The 23,319-nt window shown below is 42.5% G+C and overlaps 1 protein-coding gene across 1 annotated transcript; it reads right to left on the bottom strand.

The window, feature by feature from the left end:
• Nucleotides 1–3,518: 3,518 nt before the first annotated feature.
• Nucleotides 3,519–23,291, bottom strand: SCPEP1 (serine carboxypeptidase 1). Its single transcript, XM_050920730.1, has 13 exons — nt 23,168–23,291; nt 19,160–19,305; nt 18,277–18,366; nt 17,672–17,827; nt 16,763–16,837; nt 15,753–15,825; nt 14,679–14,716; nt 14,315–14,443; nt 12,771–12,855; nt 11,763–11,876; nt 10,876–11,013; nt 6,780–6,943; nt 3,519–5,021 (listed from the first exon to the last, which is right to left on the bottom strand). Exons 1-13 carry the CDS (start codon nt 23,226–23,228, stop codon nt 4,953–4,955), a joined length of 1,338 nt encoding a protein of 445 aa, XP_050776687.1. The 5' UTR covers nt 23,229–23,291; the 3' UTR covers nt 3,519–4,952.
• Nucleotides 23,292–23,319: the final 28 nt, after the last annotated feature.

Below are 23,319 nucleotides of genomic sequence, written 5' to 3'. Positions count from 1 at the left end.
GCACTTTGAGAATGTTTTAATGGGATTTCCGGTCATCTGCAGACTGGGTTTGGGTGAGAGGACCCACCATACCCCCTTCTAAAGTGGGAGGAGAGGAGCCCATCAACTTTCCTTCTGAAGGACTCCAAGCAGGGTGAGAGGGCTGCCAGTTGCCCCAGACTGTAAGACATGGCTCCACCAGGCTGCACTCTAACAAGGTAAAGCAGCCAGGCTGTTGGTCACCCCAAAAGGCCATAATTGGGTAAGTATCTGAACTGTGTCGGGGCTCTGAGGCTTTGGAGCAAATATCCAGTATCCTTTATCTCCGAACAACAGGGCAAGAGAGTGCAATTGTTTAGGGTGATCCAAATGGGTCATAAAAAGGAGCCAGGGCTGGCCCTCTATTGTCTAGTGTTCTCAAACACTAAGCCACACCTCAGGGGTGTGGTGAGACATGAAAAAGGACACTGCCAAATCCTGCAGAGAGTCTTTTCTCCAGATTCTTGGAACCATTATTTTAGAAATTAAAGCTGAGATTTTTCAAAGTCACCAAAGGGATTTGGATCTTCAATCAGCCTCAGCCTGTACTGACATCAGCTGACATGGTTTAAGCTAATTTTCCCAAAATGCACATGGACTCACACTGAATCATTTAGTAAGTTATTTTTCATTGCTGAGGAGTTTTAAAGAAAAGTCTCTTTTTAATGCCATCAGTCTTGTCCTGTCTGTGACGGATTAGACAATTGAATAAATCTTCCCCATCTGAGATCTTATGATATTTGGCAGCAAGGTATATAATTCCCACATACTTGTGGATATAGCAACTAGAATTGGAACATGACAATAAAATTAGATCATGATATAGCATACTAGTAACTAAAGCCAAACAGCAACTTGTATGAGCAGAAAGCCCAAGCTAACTGACTAATATCGGGGGGGGGAAGTGTCAACAATATTTATGCAAGAGAATTTAGGGTCCGTGTCATTGCAGTTCTTCCCATTCATGTGATGATAAGCATATATGAAAATAGTATGATTGTTTCAAAGACAATGTAAGTGACCAAAGGCTTATAGGGAAACATTACTGAAGAGGAAATTTTAGGAGCAGGGAAGCAATTATAAAAGGAGTCTAAATAAGCTGGTTCTGGAGCCATTTATGATGCTTTTGAAGAATGATTGTGGTCGTCATTTTTGAAGGCAGCTTGTAAGTAAGATTATTCCAGACAGCTTACAGCAGAATTGATTCATGGCATCTTAAAACCTTATTCAATCCTACATAGTATGGTGCCTACTTATCAATTCTGTTCGTAAGACGGGGAGGGGAGGGAAATGGGGGTGGAATGTAGGCAAGGCCATAGAACTGAGTTAATACATTCAAATCAATCAGGGTTCCTGAAGACACATCAGTGATGATAAGATGGTTGCCCCTCTACATTGCAAGTATTCTGGTCTTGTTTTTCAAGTGCTATATGAATTTTTACTAACATTTGCCAAAGTGACAGTCTGATGAATGAATTTTTGTCTGTATGCAGCTGCCAGAAGGTTAAATTTTTTAATTCAATTCATCCAGTACATTAGCTTGAGATATTTTTCAAGCAACCAGAAAGCAAAGTGAGAACAAAGACCTCAACTCAGCAAGATACGTATACATATGTATACTGCACTTGCTGAATTGAGGTCTAATGCACTCATCTCTGGGTAGATTGCTTTCAGAGCTGTTTGCATTGGCTGTGGAATCTCAGAAAGAGCAGACTGATAGCAACTACTCTCTTGCCAGCTGTTCAAGGTGGTAGTTTTGGTTATGGTATCTGGAACGAGGTGTTCACACCGAAGAGGAAGGGATTAATGGAGGCCTCATGGGCCTGTCACAGCCTGTCTCAAGGAGGAGCAGTGGGGGTGAATCCTCCAAGAAGCCCAGAGAGGCCATGCAAGAAGCAGCCAGTTAGGGCCCAGTGGGCTCTCATAAAAGGGAATTATAGAGCAGAGCAGGGCAGTGGCTTCTGGGCATTCAGGGAATGAGGACTGTGTCCCCTGAGAGATTAAGAGACAAGGAGTATCTTGGACACTGTAGCAGCAGCAGCAACAGCTAGAAAAGACTGGGGGAGCAAGAGGGAGCTCTTCGCTGGCTGCTAGGACTAACTGGTTTAAGACCCTAAGAAGAAGGCAAAGAAGGTGCTGAGGCCGTGGGGAAGTGGCCCAGGAAACTTGAGCAGCAGAGGAGGAAATTAAGGACTTGCAGCATGAGGCTGCTATCTACAGAGTCCCTGGGTGGGCGCAGGTCCTCTCTGCACTCCCTCCAGTGGGGAAGTGGCTGGACTGTAGAACTGGAAGATACTTCCCCTTTGGAAGGGGGAAAACACGGTTGGATCAGATGCGGTTGGATCAGTGTTCTGGATGTGGATGGATACAGTTTAAAAGCTCCATCAAATTTATGAATGTTATCAGGCAAATATATTTATGTTTACGCTTAATAATCAGATCATTAGTATTAAACTTCCCCAGTGTGTCCCTGCTGTCACAAACTACCCTCCTTCTCCAAAGGGAAAACCTGCAGTGACTAAAAATGATGACAGTAAAGGGGTATTCCACAGCCGGTCAGTCAGGGAACATCTCTAGTAGGTGTGCTGAATGTCACATTAGACAACACAACTGCTCTTGTGTGTGTCGACTTTTATCGACTTCCAATTATTCTCCTTTCGTCTTCACCCCTGCAACTCTTATTATTTAGCTTGGATAAAACAGTCTTTCAGCTCCTGCTGTTTAACCAAAATATCCCTCCAGGGTTGCAGCAGCATCATGAACCATTACTGAACTTACACTGCTGAGCTGAACATACCAACTGTACTTGAAAAGTTGGGCTCCCTAGTGTGTGGGAAAAGGCATTCAGCTCAGTTAATTAAACCCCAGTGGACTGATTCAGCCTCATGGTTGCTGCTCTATGGGGACACCCAGTGTTTCAGAACAAGCGGAGCCTGGAATGGCTGAGACTGTTGGAGTGGGAGAGGAAACAGGGCAAAAGCCATTCAACAGCTCTCTAGGGGTTTGACTGAAGTAGCAGCAAGGGCTTGTCTAGAACGAGTTAGTGCACAGCAAGCTGGAGTGTAAGTCTACAGCATACTAACCTGCTGTGCATTAACTGGCCGAGCGGACCCTGCTACCCTGCACAGAGGTGTTTCCTAGTGCACTTTGGCATACAGTACTCCTGCTTGAAACAACTCCAGAGGAAGTAATCGGTTTTCAAAAGCTTGCAGGCTAACAGATCTGCCACCATCTACCTAGGGTGATGATCAAGAAAGGGGAAAATGACTCCCCCGTTGAAGAAGCAAGGCAAATTGCTTGTATCCCTCCCTTAGATCATAACCAGCTGTTCCTCTAAGTCACTGGTTCTCGGCTGAGTCTTGCCCTCCACACTTTCTCTGCATTGGGCAAGGGGAGAAGAAACTTGCTGCTGTTAGCTACCTGCCACTTATATACCTATAAAGAATGGGGGCACACGGCAGTATCCTCCCATTGCTGCTTTTAGGCAGAAAGTGCTATAATCCATTACAACATAGGCTTTTATTTGGCTTCAAGAACATGTTAAAAATGTGACAAGAGCAGGATCAATATATAGATCAGCACAGATGTAACTACTGGATTCATTCTTTAGCACTTAGGGTTTTACTCCCCAAAGCCAGACCATAGAGGTACACATTTTTAGGCATCAAATCAACTTGATTCCACAAGGTGCAGTATTTAAGTGAGATCCACTGGTTTATTGGAAAGGCAGCTTGTTTGTGCATTGCCAAAGTTCCCCATAGCACAGTTTCAGTTTATTGATGCTCTAACAGCAGAGTTTGTGCACATGTGTTTACATAGCACTACACTGCAAAATAGCTGCTACGCTAATACTCTTAAGTTTCATATGTGGGGAAGCACAGGACTGTTTGCTATTTATTTAGGAGTCTGACAACTGGAACAAGCTGCCTGAGTGTTGATAAAAGGGGTCATTTTCAAAGAGGATTGCAGTTGCACAACAGGAAAGAAGTGATTCAGATACCTCATTTGTGTGATTGTTTTCACTGGGGAACTGGGATACGTATACTTTATAAAGAATTCCCACTTCAAATTGCAAAGCCAATAGCTCACTGTGAGACTCAATCCAAGATCAAGAAAAATATGGATGGGGTATTTGTTCTGACTTATGCCTCCTCCTTATCGCTTAACTAACCTCCTTTTCACTTTCTGGGTGGAGGCCAGAAGCCCAGCAGCTCTTAGCCATTAGAACTTTGGCTCATTCTATGAAGAGAAAGTATTGGCACAGTGTTTATTCTCATATTAAGTATCCATGCCTTCCTGTTTGAATTATGGGGAAAAGAAGGTTTTACTGAGTGATGGTTGTGTGGCACTGAGTGCATTAAAAAACAAATCTTGGATAATGCACATGAAAAAGGAGGCTCAAGAGTAGAAAAAGTGGTTCAGTATGAACACACACCTCAGTCCAAACTGGATCTGGATTCAAAATGAAGTCCTAGCACAGCCACTCTGCAGTGTCTTGATAGAAAGCAATGATGTCTGATGCAGATGCAAAGTCATCCGTTAAGGAAAAAACATCCACAGCTTTGGAAGCAGGCTTGCTGCCTGAGGTTGAATCTTTAGAGCAGCAAACTCATCTTAATATTGGTGCATAAACAGACAAAGAACATTTGGGAAATCCTCAAAGAAGCATCTGAGTGTTATTTATCAGAGTGAAGTTCCCACAGGAAAAGTCAGTGTGAGCAGTATTGAGGCAGAGAATCACAGTTTACAAATTCAAAGGCAGCATTTCATTTAAGAATAAACCATGCATCTCCTTAAATGCCTTGCACATTACCAAAGTGTAAAAGAGGCTAAATTTCCAAATAGTGATTGTTCCTTCTGAAGTTCAGTCTCTGGCACAAGTTCTGCTAATACACCGGAGTTGTATATGAAAACCATGCCAGCCAGCATCCATTTCACCAGTGTTTTTGTTGTGTCACCATCCTGACCATTTTCAACGCCATGTCCCCTTGATCGGATGGTACCTACCATAGGGAAAGAGCGTGTTATTAATTGCTGTGCGGAAGCAGACTGCTAGCTCTAGATGTTTCATAGTCACACTAATATTTAACTTGCTTTTCTAGGACAGCCTTCACCTTGCTCCCTTCTATTAGTGCATTGTGAGAGTACTTTCCAAGGGAGGATTTTGGTCAGGTAAAGATGGGGAAACAGAGGCACAGATAGGTTAAAGTGACCTTCCCTGGGTAAAACAGGAATATGTGGCAGAGCCAGGAAGAGAAAACACGTATCCTAACTCCCAATTCTATGCCTTAAACAGGCCAATCTTCCTCCCAAGCAGTGAGAGCTGACAACATTAGAAGCAAATTCCATGTGTCTCAAGCAGATAAACAGTCATGGGAATGTCCCTAATCTAGAAGCAAGCTTAGGCTCTTGCTCTAGGACTGGTGAAAATAAGTTGGATGCAGTTTAGAATTTGGTTGTTTTTTGTTTCCAAGGTTGCGGGAAGGAAGACAGGGGACCTGATTTGGATCTCATGCTAGTCTTACACCAGTGGGAATAAACTTTACTGAAGACAATAGATGTACTCCCATTTAAAAAAAAACCCAATGAAAGGATAATCAGCTCTTGAGTCCTTTAGTTCTGCCTTTTGGTACTCCCACTGGTAACATTTCTCCAGGGTCATTAAGGGAGAGGATTTATATGTATTAAGACTTTTCTACCAAGGAGGGAAATAAAGAGTGCAACTAGCAGGGCATTAGGATGGTGGTCAGAAATATACATTGGAGGCCTAAAAGTCACTAATTATGGGAAATTCCATGGCAAGACCACGAATCAGAAGTGTATTAAGGTGGCTGCATTCTGAAATTGTTTGTGGCTGGGAAGCTGCTAGATACAGTTTGGTGGTCTTCACTTAGGGTACATCTTCACTGGCAATGTTAAAGGGCTGCTGCTGCAACGCTTTAACATGGCTTGCGTAGTCGTGGCATAGCGCTCTAAAAAACAAACAATAAAAAAAGACCCCACCTCCACGAGGGGAGTAGCTCCCAGTGCTGGTGCACTGTCGACACTGGTACTTTACAGGGCTGAAACTTGCAGCACTCAGGGGGATGTTTTTTCACACTCCTGAGCGAGAAAGTTGCAGCGCTGTGAAGTACCAGTGTAAACAAACCCTTAAACAAGCCTCAGTGCATTGGCTGAACAGGCTTCTAATATTTTGGAGTCTGCAAGGAAAGTGTAATTAAGATTTACCCTCCTCCTACGGTTCTGGATTGTTGTACAGAACAGAAAGATTACATTTTTCTCAATACAGTAGATACATCTACACCGTGTGACAGAGATGGATGAAATGCAGATTACCGCTCTTTGTTCAAACAATTTAGAGAGACAATATTGAATTAAGATCTGATTTTCCATTACCTTATTTGACGGTCAATTAAACCTGAGCAAAGTACTGGGTGTAAAATGCGACCAAACCAGAAAGGCGGCGTTTTACAACCTGTGCTCCACATAATGCATATTTATTTACACCAGTACAGAGAAAGGGAGAATAAGGCCCATTAAGTCTGTGCTGGGTATTATGCAAAGTCTGAGTGTAAACCAGATCTCCAGACCAGGAAGTTAATTAATCAAAGGAATAATCTACATAGTCTGATTCGGAAGTGTTCATGCAAATGTGGGAAAGCTTTTAGCCATATTATGCAGGCAAAGCAGACAGATACATCATCATTTACAACTTGGCTAATATTAGGTTTCTTTTGTCTTTCAAATATTGTGCTATTTACCATGTGCCCAGCCTTTAGAATCCAGTAGAAGGCCAAGTTGTCATAGGACTTATGGAAAGCAGCTGTCTCAGGGGATTCTGGAGATACATACAGAGCCTTCCATTTTTGTTGGCTGAACTGCTTCAGTTTAGGCCATTTCAGTTTCCGAACCCACGCCTCCTGGCCTAAATTAGGGATAGAAGAGTTATGTTTCATTATTAATTGTTTATAGTAAGGCAGCATCCAAAGGTCCCAACTGAGATTGGTGTCCCATTATTCTAGACGCTGTATGAATATATAGCAAGTATAGTCGGTAAAAAATATGTTGAATGTTCAAACAAATTTTTTTTTTGCAACCACAAAAACAAAACAAACAAACAACACCCCCCCCAACACACCACACCCAACTTTCAATTAAAAATTTCAAAGGATTTTCTTCCCTGGCGACAGAGTCTTGTGAAAATTCCAAAAGTTGACCCAAAGGTTTTGATCAGCTCTAAGAACTGACACGTTTGTATTTTTATGTCTGATTTTGTAAGCGAGTCATTTTTATGTGATGCATTTTTATGCATTAGCAACTCCATCATATTTTCATTCCCCTTCCCACACAACTTCCTGAAGCCCTTCCTTGCTACACAGAAACCTAAAGATGGACACACCGGCAGGTAGGAATTCTCAGCTCGGGGGGCACATAAGACCAATGTTAGGCAGTTCCCACCATAACGCATGCTTATGCAAAATAAGCCTCATTCTGGTTCTAAATGTATATCGATACCAATACAAGCACTGGTCCTGCACGTTGCTGGACTCCCTGTCCCCAAGGCTGTAGGAATCGAGGCTGTTCAGCACCTTGCAGGATCAAGCTGACAGCACAAGCTGTGATAGCACAAGCACACATTGGAAACACGGTCTGCATTAGGGCCATTGTTTTGCTGTTTGTTACAGTCATTCAGCCAGGAGAGTCTGAAAAGGCAACATCTGTTTTCAAGAGCAAGCTAGGGAAGAGAAAAGTGTTGAGACAACTAATAAAGAGACAGTTCCAGGACATTTAAAAAAGCTGTTATTGTTTTTAAAACCACCGCTCAGTTACTACAGCAATTCATGCTGTAAGAAGTGCAGTTTAATTTTTTGTCAAAATTAGCAATTTGTGGCACTCCAATTTGTCTTACCAGTTTTGACATCCTAAATAGCATCTATTTAAAGAATTATTGATTGCTGGTTTGTCCATGAAAAGGAGAGCTTCAGGCTGTCTATTCTTAGCAATTAGGGGCTGAGAGATTACAGCAATAAAACTCCGTAATACAAGAGCATTGTTTGCCCAGATCAGTACAGGAGACTATTTTAACAAAGGAGAAAAAGGAAACAGAATGAACTCTGGGGATTTGCTTCAGAATGAGATATTCCAGTGACACCTAATGTGGACCACAAGCTTCATTTCACAAGTGTGGAGTCTCTTAAAAACAAACAAAAGCTTTTGAGCAACCGTGATGTACATGCGCTTAAGCTGAGCAAGCATGTGCTCTTGGGCAGGTGCACATGTCCTTCAACCCCACCAGCTCCAGACTGATCATTAGGCTCACTCGTCTCACTAGACACCATTATTAATGGTTTCTGTTCTGGTAACGCCCAGAGTCCTCAGTCAGCACTGGGCCACCTTGTACTAGGTGCTGTACAAACACATAATAAGACATGGTTCCTGCCCCAAAGGGCCTGCCATCCAATACAATCAATACCAGTAGGACAGGAGAAAGGAATGAAATAAATATGTCCATTTTTATATCTACACCAGTCATGTTTTGCATGTATAAATATATAGTCACCTCACAGCTCCTTAGTTTGTGATTAGTTAGTGGGCTAATCATGTGGAGGCATCATGGAAAAAGTATGTTGTGAGGAGAATTTGCATCAAGGGAGGGGGCCATTGGCTTTACTGATGAATTTAGAGGGCCTTCCTCACATAGGGGGCTGCCTGGAAGAAGGCCCATAAATTCTTGGGGGTGGGCGGGAAGTAGACATAATGGGGGAGCAAGGCTAGAGTGGGTGGGGTGATGTGGTAAAATGTATGGGGGGCAGAACTGTGAAGGACCTTAAAGGAGAGGGCAAGAAGCCTGCACCTGATCTAGTGGGTAAGGGGCATCCAGTGGAGGGATTCAAGTAGGTGTGGCTATGTGGAGGGGGATGGTTAACAGAGTCAGAGCATCAGGCCGGAAAGATGATAACTCAGTTATTTGTGCTTTGGGAGAGGAGGAGCCACTTCTTTATTTGTGCTATAAAATACCTAGCATGTAGTAAAATAGTTAACAACAAAATACGCCACCAGTGTAACCTGTGATGCCTAGAAAGACATAAGAGAAGACAATGAAGTAAACCACATCCCCAGTAATGGCTAGGGTCAGATAGCAATAAAAAAATAAAACAAAAACAGGATCTACCCTTATTGTTGGCTCCATCTCAGGAGTAGCAAGGTTTGGATTGCTGCCCTTGGCAAACTACACTATGTTGACATAGTTAGGAGTTACGTCATGGTGTGTAACTCAAGAAGCTGGAAGTAAGCATGGCAGAGATGTAACTAAATGTGATCAAATTCTTAGAGTGGGGGGATATCTCCTAGCACCAAATCCCCGTGATCTGAGACCTAGCCCAGCATTTCCCTTCAAACTTAATTTCTACTTCCCAACTCTAGCAAAGCGAGTTTCCAACAGTGAATTCTGTTCCTCATGGAACTACAGTTAGCAGTGTCCTCAGGACTGCAGGACAGATTCTGAGCTGCACCTCTCAAAGGTACAACTCAGAGGTGCAGCCCAACTGAGTGTGCAGCTGCTAGTGCGGCTCTCCTCATCCAGGCATCCAGAGTAACAGCCTCAGCAGACTGAGCCGGAACTACTGGCACATACAGAAGCGTTGCATAATTTACTGAATGACTCACTGTGTGCCCATTTTGGTGCATCTTTTAGGATGTCTCAACCACTCTGTATATTTTATAAGCCACTTGGAACTTCTGAAAGAAACAGTCTTTGTTTAAAACACTGCTTGAAAGCCACTTTTCAAGTCCGCTTTTAGTGATCTTATTTTGCCATAGAAGGAGAAAAAATTAGCCTCAGGTACCCTAATTAACTACAAGTCACATCAGCATAGAGTTAATGCTCCCAGCAGAGCAGGCTTTAATTTAATTGACTGAGAAATACTTAGGGATAGTTAACTATCCAGCACTGCAAACGGACTTTTCTAGGTCTATTCAATAGCTTCAGTGGAAAGCTACATGGAAGAAGCAGCCATATCCACCTATGCTCTCTCAAGATGAAAGGCTCCCATAGCATTGTGTGAGCAGAAAGGAGGGGACCCAAGCCCATGGGTCTGACCAGGATGGGATAGTCAAGGGGCAGCCAGCTCCCTTGTGGCCTTCCAAAAAACTATGACAGGGGCTCTATAAGGATGCAAAAATGTGTCTGGAGTATATTGGCCATCCATGTTGCTTCTCCTAGCAGCAGTCAGGGTGCTCTGCCAAGAGTACTAAGGGACAGCATAGAGGAAGAGCACCAGGTAGCAGTTGGAGGCACTAACCCCTACATAGAGCTGCCGTCCCATCACTGCACTACGAAGTGTGTGTGTGTTGGGGGGTGGGGTGGGGATGGAATCTGTGGATTTTGGGAACTGAATTCCTGGTCTCTTCTGGGAACAAACCCAGCTTAAACCCTCTCCAAGAAAACTATAAAGTGAATAAGATCTATGTGTCTATTGCCTGTGTTCCTGAAAGGGTGACATAGTGTGATTTGTAAGATATACAAATGTACCTTAATGTAGAGGAAGGATAGTCCATTGGTTAGAGCACTAGCCTAGGCCCTGGGAGACCTGAGTTCACTTCCCTGCTCTGCCACAGACTTCCTGTGTGACCCTGGGCCAGTCACTTAGTCCTTTCATGCTTTGGATCCCCATTTATAAAACAGGGAAAATGGCACTGCCCTTCCTCATAGGGGTGTTGTGAGGCTAAATACATTAAAGACTGTGAGATGCATAGGTATTATAGTAGTAGGGACTATGTAATTACTCTAGATGGGGGGATTTTAATGTTAATGACCAGTGTACATTTTTCTCTTCAGAGAGAAGAATGAATCCTTACCCATGGTGTCCACAATGAGATCCAGCTGTCCGTTATAGACAGTAACGTTGACATTGGCTGCCAGCAGCGCATCCACAATACGAATGACAGGCTTCATGAAGTCTTCAGCCATGTGTAAGAAGACTTCTTCTGACTGACCTATTCATACGGATTCAAACATGAAAGACAGTGCAATTGACTAAGTGTGTCATCTTTAAATGGAAGCATCAGTAGCAGGGCTTGCCAAGAGTTGTGCAATGCAATTCGTTGCTGCAGAAAAGCAAGCACTGGAACAGTACATTCCAGACCACAATGATCAGTCTGAGTGACTGGAGGGAAATGGAGAATGGCCAAATTCCACATATATACAGGGGATATCAAAGCAGCACAGCACATGTTTCTAACATTACTACACATGCGGATTTGTCAGTTTCCATCTCCCATTACAAATCTGGAGGGGTGTTGGCAGGTATTCAGCATTGCTCTCTAATGTTTCCTTCTGGTTTGATTTACACCCTCCTTTCCCTGAACTCTCACAGCACCGGCTTTCTGGCAGAGGAGAATGACTAGGAATCCTTTTGGTAGACTGAGGTACATGGATAGGTTTCAGCTGCTTAGGCATTAGGCATACTCTCCCTTCTAGGGTGTGCACCTAGTTAGACCCTGGCAGGCTAGAGGGGAAGACACAAGGACCAGAATCATGCCTATGCCCATAGGCCTGCCCAGTTCCCTGTTGTGGGTCCTTTTTAGGAGCCTGTCCTACAGCTGGGCCCAAGCAGGATGAGAATTTTAACAAGCAAGTCAGGGAGACTTTATGTGGTACAGCATCAAGACTGCTCTGAACAGACTACAAAACTGTGTAAGTGACAAGCTGCCCATTAGAGCCATGTCAGAGGGTAGGAAGGTACCTCCCCATGTGACAGAGTCAGGAATGCTTCTCAGCTTCTTTCGGATAGGTCCATTCATCAGGTCACTTAAGCTGTCCTTATGCAGACGTTCAACATGGCGCTGGTAAAGTTTAACTGAAAGGAAAGAAAAGAGTTTATTCTGCGGCACAGGGTGTTGGATTTAAAGATGATGGATATGCATGAAGATGGTGTCTGATAAACAAACACCACAAGGCAAAAACAAGTTATTGAGGCTCATTCAGTTCAGATCTAAGAAACTCTTTGCTACTGAAACCGCAATAGTACACAGAGGAAGAGACTTGCTAATTTTTAAGAGGTCTACAGTAGAAGACAGAATCAGCCTACAGCATGGTCAGAAGATAGAGGAGGAACAGAGTCATTATCTTGTTCTTTTTTCTGTCAGTGCATATTGTTCCCAACAGTACGTTTCTGGGGCTAAGTTTCTGCTTTAGCTAGTAAGCCTGAACAGAAATTCTTCTCATCACCAGATGAGTTAGTTTTGAGCTGCAACCACTTGTACTTTTAAAAGTAAGGAGGGCTCTTCACCTCATCCCTCCACCCCTATCTGTCTCTGGGAGCCAACAGAGACAGTAATAAAAACAGTTATTTTATCTCCATGTCAATATTTAAAGGCGATGAAGAAGTGATGGCGTGAAGGCAAGTGTCTAATCAGATCATCCCATGCACGTGTTTGGAGGACATAGTTAGTTCACAGGTTCTGAAGTTCTACAGTAATGTATTTACTACTGCCCCTGACTAATATCCCGAGTGCACAGGGTGTATCTAGGTGGAAGCACATGCCACAGAAGAGCTGTGGTATATCCCTCAAGAGTATTCTTCAAGCTCTCCCAGTAGGTTCAGGAGCTTGAGAGCACTGGAGGCATCTTTGCAAGATGCGGCAGCCACAGACAGTTCCTACTGCCTACAACCACATGTCTAGGTGCTCAGCACCTCTGCAAATCAGGCCCTTGGAAGCTTAATTTCTTAAACATACTCCCCTCAACTTACTAAGATGGATATTTTCATGTTTCGAGGCTTTGAGATCTGGGGACTTCTTGGCTAGGATGTTATAGAAATTCACGTTGTCCGTGTTCTGAAAGAGTGAGAGAAGAAGATATCAGACTCGACATTTTATTTCAATAGCTAGAAGAGAAACATCTCTCCAACACATGAGGGTTGCACTCTATCCGCAGAGCGGAGAGGGATCAATGTTCCCTACTTAAATGGGGCCCTATTCTGTTCCCTGTTCTGGCCCTATTTTGAGAAAGCCCTTTTTGGAAGGGCCTTTGGTCCCTTGCTCCCTCCTTTTTGATGATGGGTTTTGGGAAAGAGCTTTTTCCAGTCCCCAAAGTTCACACGCAACTGTGTGTGAGAGAGAGTGAGGGAGAGCATAGGCCTTTCTACTGATTTTCTTTCCTAGCCTTGAAGAGGTGGGAATCTCCTGGAATCCCACCACCCCATCCATGGCTCCAGAGACTTTCCACCAGCTGCTGCCATAGCCTCAGTGCCACAGATCTCCCAGATGCTCCCTTCGGCTAGACCTTCCCAATGTGAGGCTTCCCATTGCTCAGTTTCCTCTTATCACACCAGCCTGAGCCATCCCACATGCTCCCTTCTGTTAGCGTCAATCAATATCTGGCATCCATATTCTGGAACAACTGATGCAGCCAAATCATCACATCTAGATGAATCCAAGAATTGTGGATTCACCACATCCCTAATACAGCCAATAGACTGGAACTGGACCAGAAAAGAGGTGTGTTTCCATTAAAGTTACTCAGAATTAAAAACAAGACACTACACATTTTCCGTAATTAAATTTAAATATTTAGAAGTTCTGATGTAGACGTTAGACATCATTCCATAGCAACAACCAAAGTGGAGCAGCTGTGCCGTCCCTGTTACACACACATTGCAGCTGGGAGGAATGGTTACACAGGCTTAGCGAGAAAGGCAAAAAGATAGCCAAAGTATCATCCTAAAGCATGAAACGAGGAAGTGAAACCAGCCATGCACAGAACACTTGCAGCTGCAAAACAGCCAAAAATGAGAAGCAGTTTTTAGCATAATCTTTCAGCTTTACTACAGCATTATGTGACTTCTTTTTTTTAAGTCACATATGGTTCACTTATGTAGCACTTGTCGCTGTAAAACACATACTTTGGCCCAACCAAGTAAAGCATGTTTTTAAAGTTAAGATTGAGTAGTACCACTGAAGTCAATGGGCTTAGTCGTGTGCTTTACTTTAAATCTGCTTTAATGACCTTCGAAACCTTGCTGCTGTACTGCTTCGCATACATCTGGGCCTCATTCTCCATTGCCTAACACCTTGTGTAGTCATTTACACCAATGCAAAGATAGTATCAAATGCTTTCAAATCAGCATGGTGGCACACTGAGTGCACTGGTGTGAACAGCTGCACAAGCAGCGGGGTAATGGAGAAACTGTCCCTTCTGTACGTTAATAGCAGAGCGTTACCTGAATTTGTTCATTTCCATAAGCCATGAGCATAGGTTACTTACAAATCTTGATGCCAGACAGCGTTTTCATACCTGTTCAATTACTTCCTCGGTTTGACTCCAGAGCTCAGTGGCCAGTGTGTATTGCCCTTTATTCACTGCATTCATGACCTTTTTGGCAGCAGCAGTCACCTCCACTAGCCCTTGATCATCAAGGAGAGACTGGAATGCAAACAGGAAGAGAACAACTAATTACTCATGGAAGGAATTTGATTTGAGACCATAAGTCAATGTCATGCCCTATTAATTACCAGTATAATTACCAGTATACTGGTTGAAAGCTAGCCTAGAAATGGAAGTCCCCTCTTGGATTTAAATTGTATAATACAAGGTCTTGAATGAAGCCTTAAAAACCAGAACAATTATTGCTAATAGCAGAGATGGAGTAGATACTTACAGTGCTGTAAAGGTATGGCCCCCAGGAAAGCACAGAATCTAGAGAAACAAAGTAGGTTTCAAGCATCTAATAATTTCTCAGACACAAATTTCCCTCTAATATAGAAGGGATAACAGTGACAGCAGCATAGAGAGGCAAAGATGAATTACTCAGTAAAGAGGCATTGTACAAATTTAGTACAAAATTTAGGCATTGAAGCTGTTTACAAAGTCTAAACCCACCACCATGACATGAGCTCCGGGCAAATTAACCAATGGAACCAATAGACATTTCTCCTGCAGCATTTGCAACTGAAACATTGTAGCACTGTGCTAGTGCATGAGAACATGTAGACAGGGTTGTTATTTGTAGCACAGGTAGGGAAGATTGTTTAAAGTAAACCTATAGCTTCCCACCCTTCTAACTTCCCACATCTAAATCCAGATCCGCCAATGGGGTCTCCCCATGTAGCTCTCACTGCAGGATCAGGACCCTAAGAAATGCTTTCATCTCTGCCATTTTCTCTCCAAGCAGTCATACCAGCTTTGTTAACTATCACACTGCTGTGGCTGGTGGCTTCTAATGCTAGCGGTAAACTTAGAGATTGGTGGTAAAATGCAAACAGTAGTTTAAAAGCCTGATGTGGTGGAAATTTAGGAACACTTAGACCTCCCGATGTAAAGCCCCCTACTTACTGTAGAGGCTAGTGGTAAAACAGGCGTTTTCCTACCTGCCATTTTTGAAATGTGCTTGGATTACATAAGGAGCATGCCAAATCAGTTGCAGCCTTGTGAATCCTTCTGTAGCTAAGCCTTAGTGACTTTTTAGTGACTTTTAGGGACACTCCCCTGCTACCCATCTAAAGGAACATGAGTTTGTTACTAGCTTTGTCCTAAGGCCATTTTGATTTTTGACCCCTCTAAAGTGGGGCTGGTTTAATTACAGCTCCTTGGAACATCAATGTACATTTACCCAGATTAGATTTCCTGCATTCACTGGAGATCTGCTCCATTTAAAGTAGGCACAGACAGCATTCTAGACAGAGATGGGCTTTTTGGGGAGAGGGAGAAGTTCACAAAAATCCTATAAACGTACCTACAGGAGAAATCCATGAATCTCCGAGAGCAGCCCCAGCAAAATTGCACTCTATGCTCCCATCGTGAATAGCCTTTAAAAATAATGTAAAGAGAGCTTTTAACACACATTTAGGTAAACAAGGATCTTCTTCCTAGTTCTCCTTAACCAGCAAATGGTAGAAACAGGCTTCACAATGCAAGATAAGCAGAAGTGCCTTTGTGTTACAGGAAACAACCCTTTCATTTTAACTAGCATCAAGACACAATGACAAATGAGATCTGATGAGAGTCCACTTATGTCCCAAATGACTATAAATTCATCATTGGCACTTGTCTTGGTAAGAGGAGGCTCTGTAAGAATTGCTGAATTCATTCTTGAACTTCATGGCCTGATATGATTATCATAGGATAAGACAACAGCACCAGCAGGAGGAAGATAGGGAGTACATAGTTTGCTCGCACACTGTATCTATAAAAGTCAGTTATGGAAGCTCAAAGTTTTATGAAATTTCTAATTCAGTTTGAGCCTTTGAGAATAAACTGCTTCTTTCAGTGATCTTGAGCCCTCAAGAGCCTTGTCACTTGTCAGAGGCACATAGATGATTCAACAAAGCCCTGAGTACACCAAGTCAAGCAACTGACTCTGGGCTAAAGAATATATGGGGCAGATTTTCAAAAGGCACAAGTGGAAATTGGGTGCCCAACTCCTACTGACTTCCAATGAGAGTTGAGCACTTAACTGCCCTGTGTGCCTTTGAAAATCAACCCCAACAAGGCTGCCTGTGCTCCATTTAACCCCTGAGACCTGGGGCACAGTGTAATCATTTCCTAGTTATCCACTTCTTAGCTTGACTAAGATCTTTCTTGTCTACGGTGAAGAAAGTTTACTCTCTAAAAATGAAAAAGCTTTTACTCAAAAACTAAACAAAAATCAAATACACCATCAGACCCTTCTTCAAGATGTGAGAAATACACATGCTGCCAAGGAAGAAGCTGTTATTCAAGCCCGTAGGGAAGGATCTGCTTTACCTTATACAACTCTAAAGCGATTCCAGCTGCCATTTTTCCTCCATAAGATTCTGAGAAGATGTAGAATGGAATAGTCTGGAGAAGGAAACCATACCATAAGGCTATTAGGCTCCCAGAGCAATATACATTTTTCCCAACCTCTGTCACCTGCACAAAACCCAAACTGCAGCTGTTCATCCCTCAAACACTAGGTATTTTGTTTGTTCATTCTGAGTTGCATCTAAAGAGACTCCGATCCTACAATGCTGTATGCACAGAGCTTCACTGTCTTCAGTGAGGCTCAGCACAGGGACAAGAATCCACCAGCCTGAATGGAGGATTGGGGCCAAAGACAGCAGCACAAATAAATGCAGCTGCAATAGATGTCAATTAGACATTCAATGTCACCTTTAAACTGGGGAGAAAAAAAGGACATGAGTTGTGTCTGTAGGTTTAAAACAATAGGAAGTACTTCTTCAGCCCATGGAATTCGTTGCCAGGGGATGTTGTGAAGGCCAAAACTATAACTGGGTTAAAAAAAGAATGTAGGTAAGTTCATGGAGGATAGGTCCATCGATCGTGCTTAACCAAGATGGTCAGGGATACAACTGCTGCTCTGGATGTCCCTAGCCTCTGACTGCCAGAAGCTGGGAGTGGATGACAGGGGATGGATCACTCGATGATTGCCCTGTTCTTTTCATTCACTCTGAAGCACCTGGCATTGGCCACTATTGGAAGACAGGATACTGGGCTAGATGGATCATTGGTCGGAGCCAATATGGCCGTTCACATGTGCAGTAGCTAGTAGCATATGCTACCTTCTGGAGAGGCTGTTATCTTCCTCTGTCTAGCTGTTTACTAATCCTCTCTGATGCTTGATTAGAACCACACTTTTCTTTAGTGCTATTAAACAAAATTAGAGTTCCTTACCTGGAATTCTTTCATCAACCTGAAGAATTCTTTAAGAAGAACCAGCATATCGGAAGATACAGTGGAGAGATCTTTTGCAAACGCATTACTATCATTTGTGTAACTGAATCCAGTGCCAACGGGATTATCGACAAACAGTACACTGGCTGCCTGCAGCTATACAACCAAGAGAAAGGAGATTTGTATGAAGTCTCCATTCAATTACTAATATGTGCAGATTTCCCCTTTTCCCAGTCCCAGATGCATATTACAGACAAGTTCACCAAACGGTGTTTCCTCCACCAAATCAAATGGTTAAGCCTATGCTTAAGCTCTTAGCAGCTGTTTCCCCAACTATAGCATTTTAGGGATAAAGTTTTCAAAGATTAGCAAGTGATTGCAAACATGTAGAGGACGATGGTTCGATACCACCTTAAGTGTTTTTGTTGGCTCAAAAGTAGAACTACGGAAAAATTCTTGTCTGAGAAAGTGTTGAATTTAAGATGGACACCGTACTGCTTGGGGCATTTTTGTCCTGGTCAATCACCTGACTAAGAAAGCAAGGATCTCATCTATAAGTCAATGAGTAAAAGCTAAGATTAGCAATCTTAAACTTTCTGCTATACCCAGGTTGTATTTCTTGGTTTCAGTTCTGCATCCAAGGGACCAATTTCTTCAAAGTTCCCAAATCCACAGCCTGAAGCTCCTGGACCTCCCTATGAGGGAAAACAAGATAGCTAATTAGAATCAAGACAAACCAATAGAGTTAGATCATTGGAGTTACACAGCACTAGTTTGTGTGCTGCATGCTAAAATGCGAAAGGAGCCCCTGTCTTCCTTCTTTATATATACGGCCTGTTTGTGGAGAGAGGAATTTAAAAGACTCAATCACTAATTTGTGAAAGTATTTGATTATCTTTATGCTAGGCAGATACCATTCTGAAGCTTTTCTTCCCATCCAGAGCTGAGCACACTTCAGTGCAGTAGGTTATGGAACAGTCAGCTACTGAGCTAGTGCACGTATAATAGTCAGCTTTCCCCAGGTGCACAGCACGTGCACTACACATTGCAGAATTAATCCAGAATGTGAAAGCCTGTGTCAACTGGTGGATTATATTCAATATTGCCTCCTGTAATATACTGCCTAGGATTTGTGTGTTTTTCTGCCCTTTAGTTATGTGTTTGCAGGGTGCCTAGCACAAAGAGGTTGAGGCCACTAAGTACAATCACAATCCAAAGAATAATGAACTCTCTTGGTTTCTGCTTCTTGATATAGGGTGATCAGAACTAAACACACAATCCAGGTGAGGTGTCCCATTAATTTATATAATTGATTTTTAACATTTTCAGTATTCTTATCTAACCTGGAAACCTAGTTCAGACAGGACTCAGAGAATAAGCCATCGCTCACAATCTTATTTCCGTGTAGCTAGAATATCATGGAAGATCAGTATGCTGAATGGTGCAGAAATCAAGATTCCTTTTAAAATGTCTTTCACAATATCTTACCTGAAGCCACATAATGAGAGGTAATTCCGTGAAATTTTTGGCAGAGTTGTTTGCATAGTAGAGCCACCAGAACATGTGTGCATTGCTTCTGACTGTTACATACCCCCATGCTTCTTTCTGCTCTTTTGATTGCTTTATAACTGCACCTAAAGAAAAGGGGTATCCGATTCAGTCGAGTAGAGTAGGCATTTGACCAGTCCAAAAATAATTGGTCAACGACAGGTCAAGTATTGTCAAATCATATCAAAATGGTCAAATATTTTGCAGAACTAATTTATTTAAACAGTAACAACAAAGAGAAAGACTTTATGGTCTGCAGTAGGCTAGTCCTTAGACATAAATATCTATCTAACTACAAAAAGTAAGTTCTTAAGTGAGTTATTTTAACTCAGAAAAATATGAAACACAATGAAGTGAAGTTCTAGAAAATGAAAGAATGATATCATGATGCAATCAAAAAGGTAGGTCAGAGCATTCTTGTTAGGATAACTGATGGTGATCAAATAATAGCTGGTCAGTTGACATTATTTGTCAACTGACCAGCATGCCAAACCTAAATTAGAGTATGAAACATTTGGCCTTGAAACATTTGACCAACAGAGACTTGGCTGAGACCCATGAGTTTTAATTTTGGATGTGGTAATTACAAACACTCTCATTCAAAAATATTTACTACTTGAACAAAACACCTGAACCCTGACTACACTCAACTTCCACCCAAATCTTGCAAATATTTAAGCACTTGCATAACTTTGACTTCATCGGATCTACCCACAGGACTGAGATTATGCTTGTACTTAAGTGTTAGCAGGATTGGGGCCTTCCATTATCATTACCACCAGTGCAGCTGTCCAAATGCTGGAATAAATTTTCTAGACCAGACATGCCTTTAAGTATTTGCAAAGAGCTGGGCTGAAATACTGGTGCCTTGAAGACAATGTCAAGTCTTCCACTGACTGTGATGGGGCCAAGATTTCAGCCCCAAGGTATAACGGTTTGGTCCCAGTCTTGCAGGCAAGATCAGATCATGATATTATAGTATCCAAATATTGTTACATTTAGGGCCCTAAGAAAAGTCATCATTAGGGCCTGATCCAAAGCCCAGTGAAGACAGCTGAAGATTGATAATAACTTCATTGGGCATAATCTACTATGGTGTATGATGCAGATGCATTGTAGGGAGCTGACCTTTAAAGCTTAATCACCTCCCTAGACTTCTTTGTTCTAGTGACTGTCTTGTGATAATGTGGAATGTTCAGTAACTGAGAAGCAGGTTAGTCAGTAAAGATGACCTAGAGCATAGCACTGGAATGATTCCATCTATTCTGTTAGAAATGTGGGTTAAGAACTGCTCCACGTCTCTGCAACAGCACATTAAAGTGCTTCCTTATTCTGAAGGGGCACAGTTTCACTTGGATTTCAGGAGCAGCAGCATTCATGGCCTTGAACAAGCCTACAATTTGCTAGCAGCGTATCAGAATATTTTGAAAACACTGCAAGCAGAGGAAGGGTTACCCATGTAGAATGATATTATAAAAACAGAATTGGTTTAGCCGTGTTCTCTTTAGATCTGATGTGACTCTTTGATATTTTTCTTGGTACTTTGTAGCATCAAGAATCCACAATCATTCTTACCACCAAATTGGACTTCAACTCATCAGTTCACATTGTGTCATGGTTTCAAAAATAAGGATAGCACACTCGACCACTCCTCTGCCTCAGTCTGTCATTAGTTGACAAGCTATTTGGGACTAATAGCATTACCTAAAAATTCAGTCTGCTTTGAAGTGCAACAATGCATTTGCCTTATACGCAAGAAAAAGTCTTTGCTGCCCAATCAAGCAATGACCTCCGAGAGAGTTTGGTATCAAGCTCTAAAGACCTATGGCCCTGATACTACAATTGGATTCAAAACAGCAGACCATGTGCCTATGGGGAGCCCCATTGAAGTGGGTGCAAGGGTCTGCATAGGATCCAGGTCCAATTGCAGGATAGGGGCCTTAATTTTCAGGCAGCTTCACTCCAGGAAATACTCCATTACCCAGTACCAAAGAGCTTGGATCATAGAAGCTGAAGGTGGAAGCCGAAAGGCCAGGCTGCAAGAATCTTGTGGTAGGAAGGAAAGTCAGCCTCAAGTAAACTAAAATGCTTGCAATTAAACCACATAAATTTCCCAGCAGAAGTGTGCATCTAACTTTAAATCAGTTATTAGGAGTTAACGGGGCAGTTGCTTACAATGGTCAACATAGGTGTGTCTTGAAGTTATTTTTCTAACTTCAGGAAAAAAGTCCTTGTCTTGTCTATAACCCCCTAAATGTTGCATAATACAATAGCTTGCAGTAAATCAGAGAGATGGAATTTGAACAAAGAATATTGTTTTTTCAGCTTGTTAACTAGTCTTCATTTTTGTGTTTTCAATTTATTTAGTTATTTCAAGAACCCTAGAGATCCAGCAAGATCATCAATTGTATGACCCCTCATCTAAAACCTAGGCTAACTGATCATGTGTATAGACAATTATCCACATAAGACAAACAATGTCTCTCCAGTTATATCTTATCAATAGCCTTGACAGTAAGCTCCAAAACATCTCAGTTACATTATTCTTAGTCATCAACTTAATGTTTTATCTGAGAAAAGTTACACAACAAAGACTTATCTTCACTTGTCTTGGGAGATCAGTGATGGTGGGGAGGGTGAGAAGCAGCAGAGTTTAGAGTGTTATATTCCATCTAAAGCCTGTTCTGTGTAACAAGCTGGCATCTTTAACCCACTCCACATTAGATTCATGCTTTCAGGTAAGGGAAGTGGACCTTTTTCTCCAGGAAAAAAGTCAGCCACATAATAAAGACTGACACTATAGCTTAAGGGTGCACAGCACAGAGCTCTAAATTAAAAAGAGGCACATCATGTTCAAATTAAAGCACCACCTCCAACCAAAATTTTTTTGGACACACCAGATTTTCAAACTTGATCCCCAAACCTTCAATCCTGAGGTTGTGCAGACTGACCCATGCAGAGCTCTATTAAAGTCAATGGGGCTCTGTGTGGGGGCAAAGGGCCATCCACATGTTCCTTATTGATGGATCAGGGCCCCAGAGAGCAGTTCTTGTACATACCACATAAATAAGAGACTGCCTGTCTATCACTTCAGTAATGCAAGGCTATTTTTATGGGAGTAAAAGGAAAGAGCTACTCCTACAGATGGGAGCGGTGCTGAGTACTCCCGCAGCAGGTATATATGTACATTCTAGGACACTGGATGAGATCTCTGACTCATCATGCAAATACTTATCAGTGATTTCAGTGGGGCTACTTATATGTGGTTAGGTTACATATATTCTTAGGGCCTGCCACTGAACACACTTGTAAAAGCAGCAAAGAATCCTGTGGCACCTTATAGACTAACCGACGTTTTTGAGCATGAGCTTTCATGGGTGAATACCCACTGCGTCAGATGCATGACATGTATTCACCCAGGAAAGCTCATGCTCCAAACGTCTGTTAGTCTGGATCTGTAAAAGCAGCAAAGAATCCTGTGGCACCTTATAGACGAACATGGCTACCCCTCTGATACTGAACACACTTGGAAACTTTTTGCACTGTGAAAGACAAGGGAACAGCCAGAGTGTTCCAAGGAAGGGATTACATAATTAATGTCACAGGATAGGCAAAGCTTAAAACAGTATGAGCCTGAAACAGACTCCCTTAAAAAGGATCAGTCTTTGAAAGCTCTGCACAAAACTCTCAGCACATCTGGATTTAGATGCTTCTGCCAGGGCCTAGCACAAAGAATATCTGGGGAGTGGGTATGCAGGCTAAAAGGAGGCATCATTCATTCCTTAGTGTTCACCTAACAATAAATGCCTGAAAGTTCAACAAGCCATAAAACAGTCAATTTAGGAGAAAGGTGCTTGTGAGTAATGTCCACCACCCTAGCTTCAGTAACTCCTCATGGATCTAGTTAAACATGCATCTCTCGTACACTCAGCCCCCTACCAAACATACCTGAACCCAAAGTCAGCAGGAAAAGCAGCGGGATAACATGTTGTCTAAGCAGCAGCTCCATCTCTACAGCAACTGGGGAGTTTCCTGACTGAAAATCATATGACTCGGGTCTCTAGTCAGCTGCCTAGTGAAAAGGGAAGTTCTGGCTCTCT

The sequence above is a fragment of the Gopherus flavomarginatus genome, chromosome 12 (genome assembly GCF_025201925.1).
Source record: "Gopherus flavomarginatus isolate rGopFla2 chromosome 12, rGopFla2.mat.asm, whole genome shotgun sequence".
Taxonomy (NCBI): Eukaryota; Metazoa; Chordata; order Testudines; family Testudinidae; genus Gopherus; species Gopherus flavomarginatus.
The sequence above is the reverse complement of the archived record's forward strand: the minus strand, read 5'-3'. Positions and strand labels throughout refer to the sequence as shown.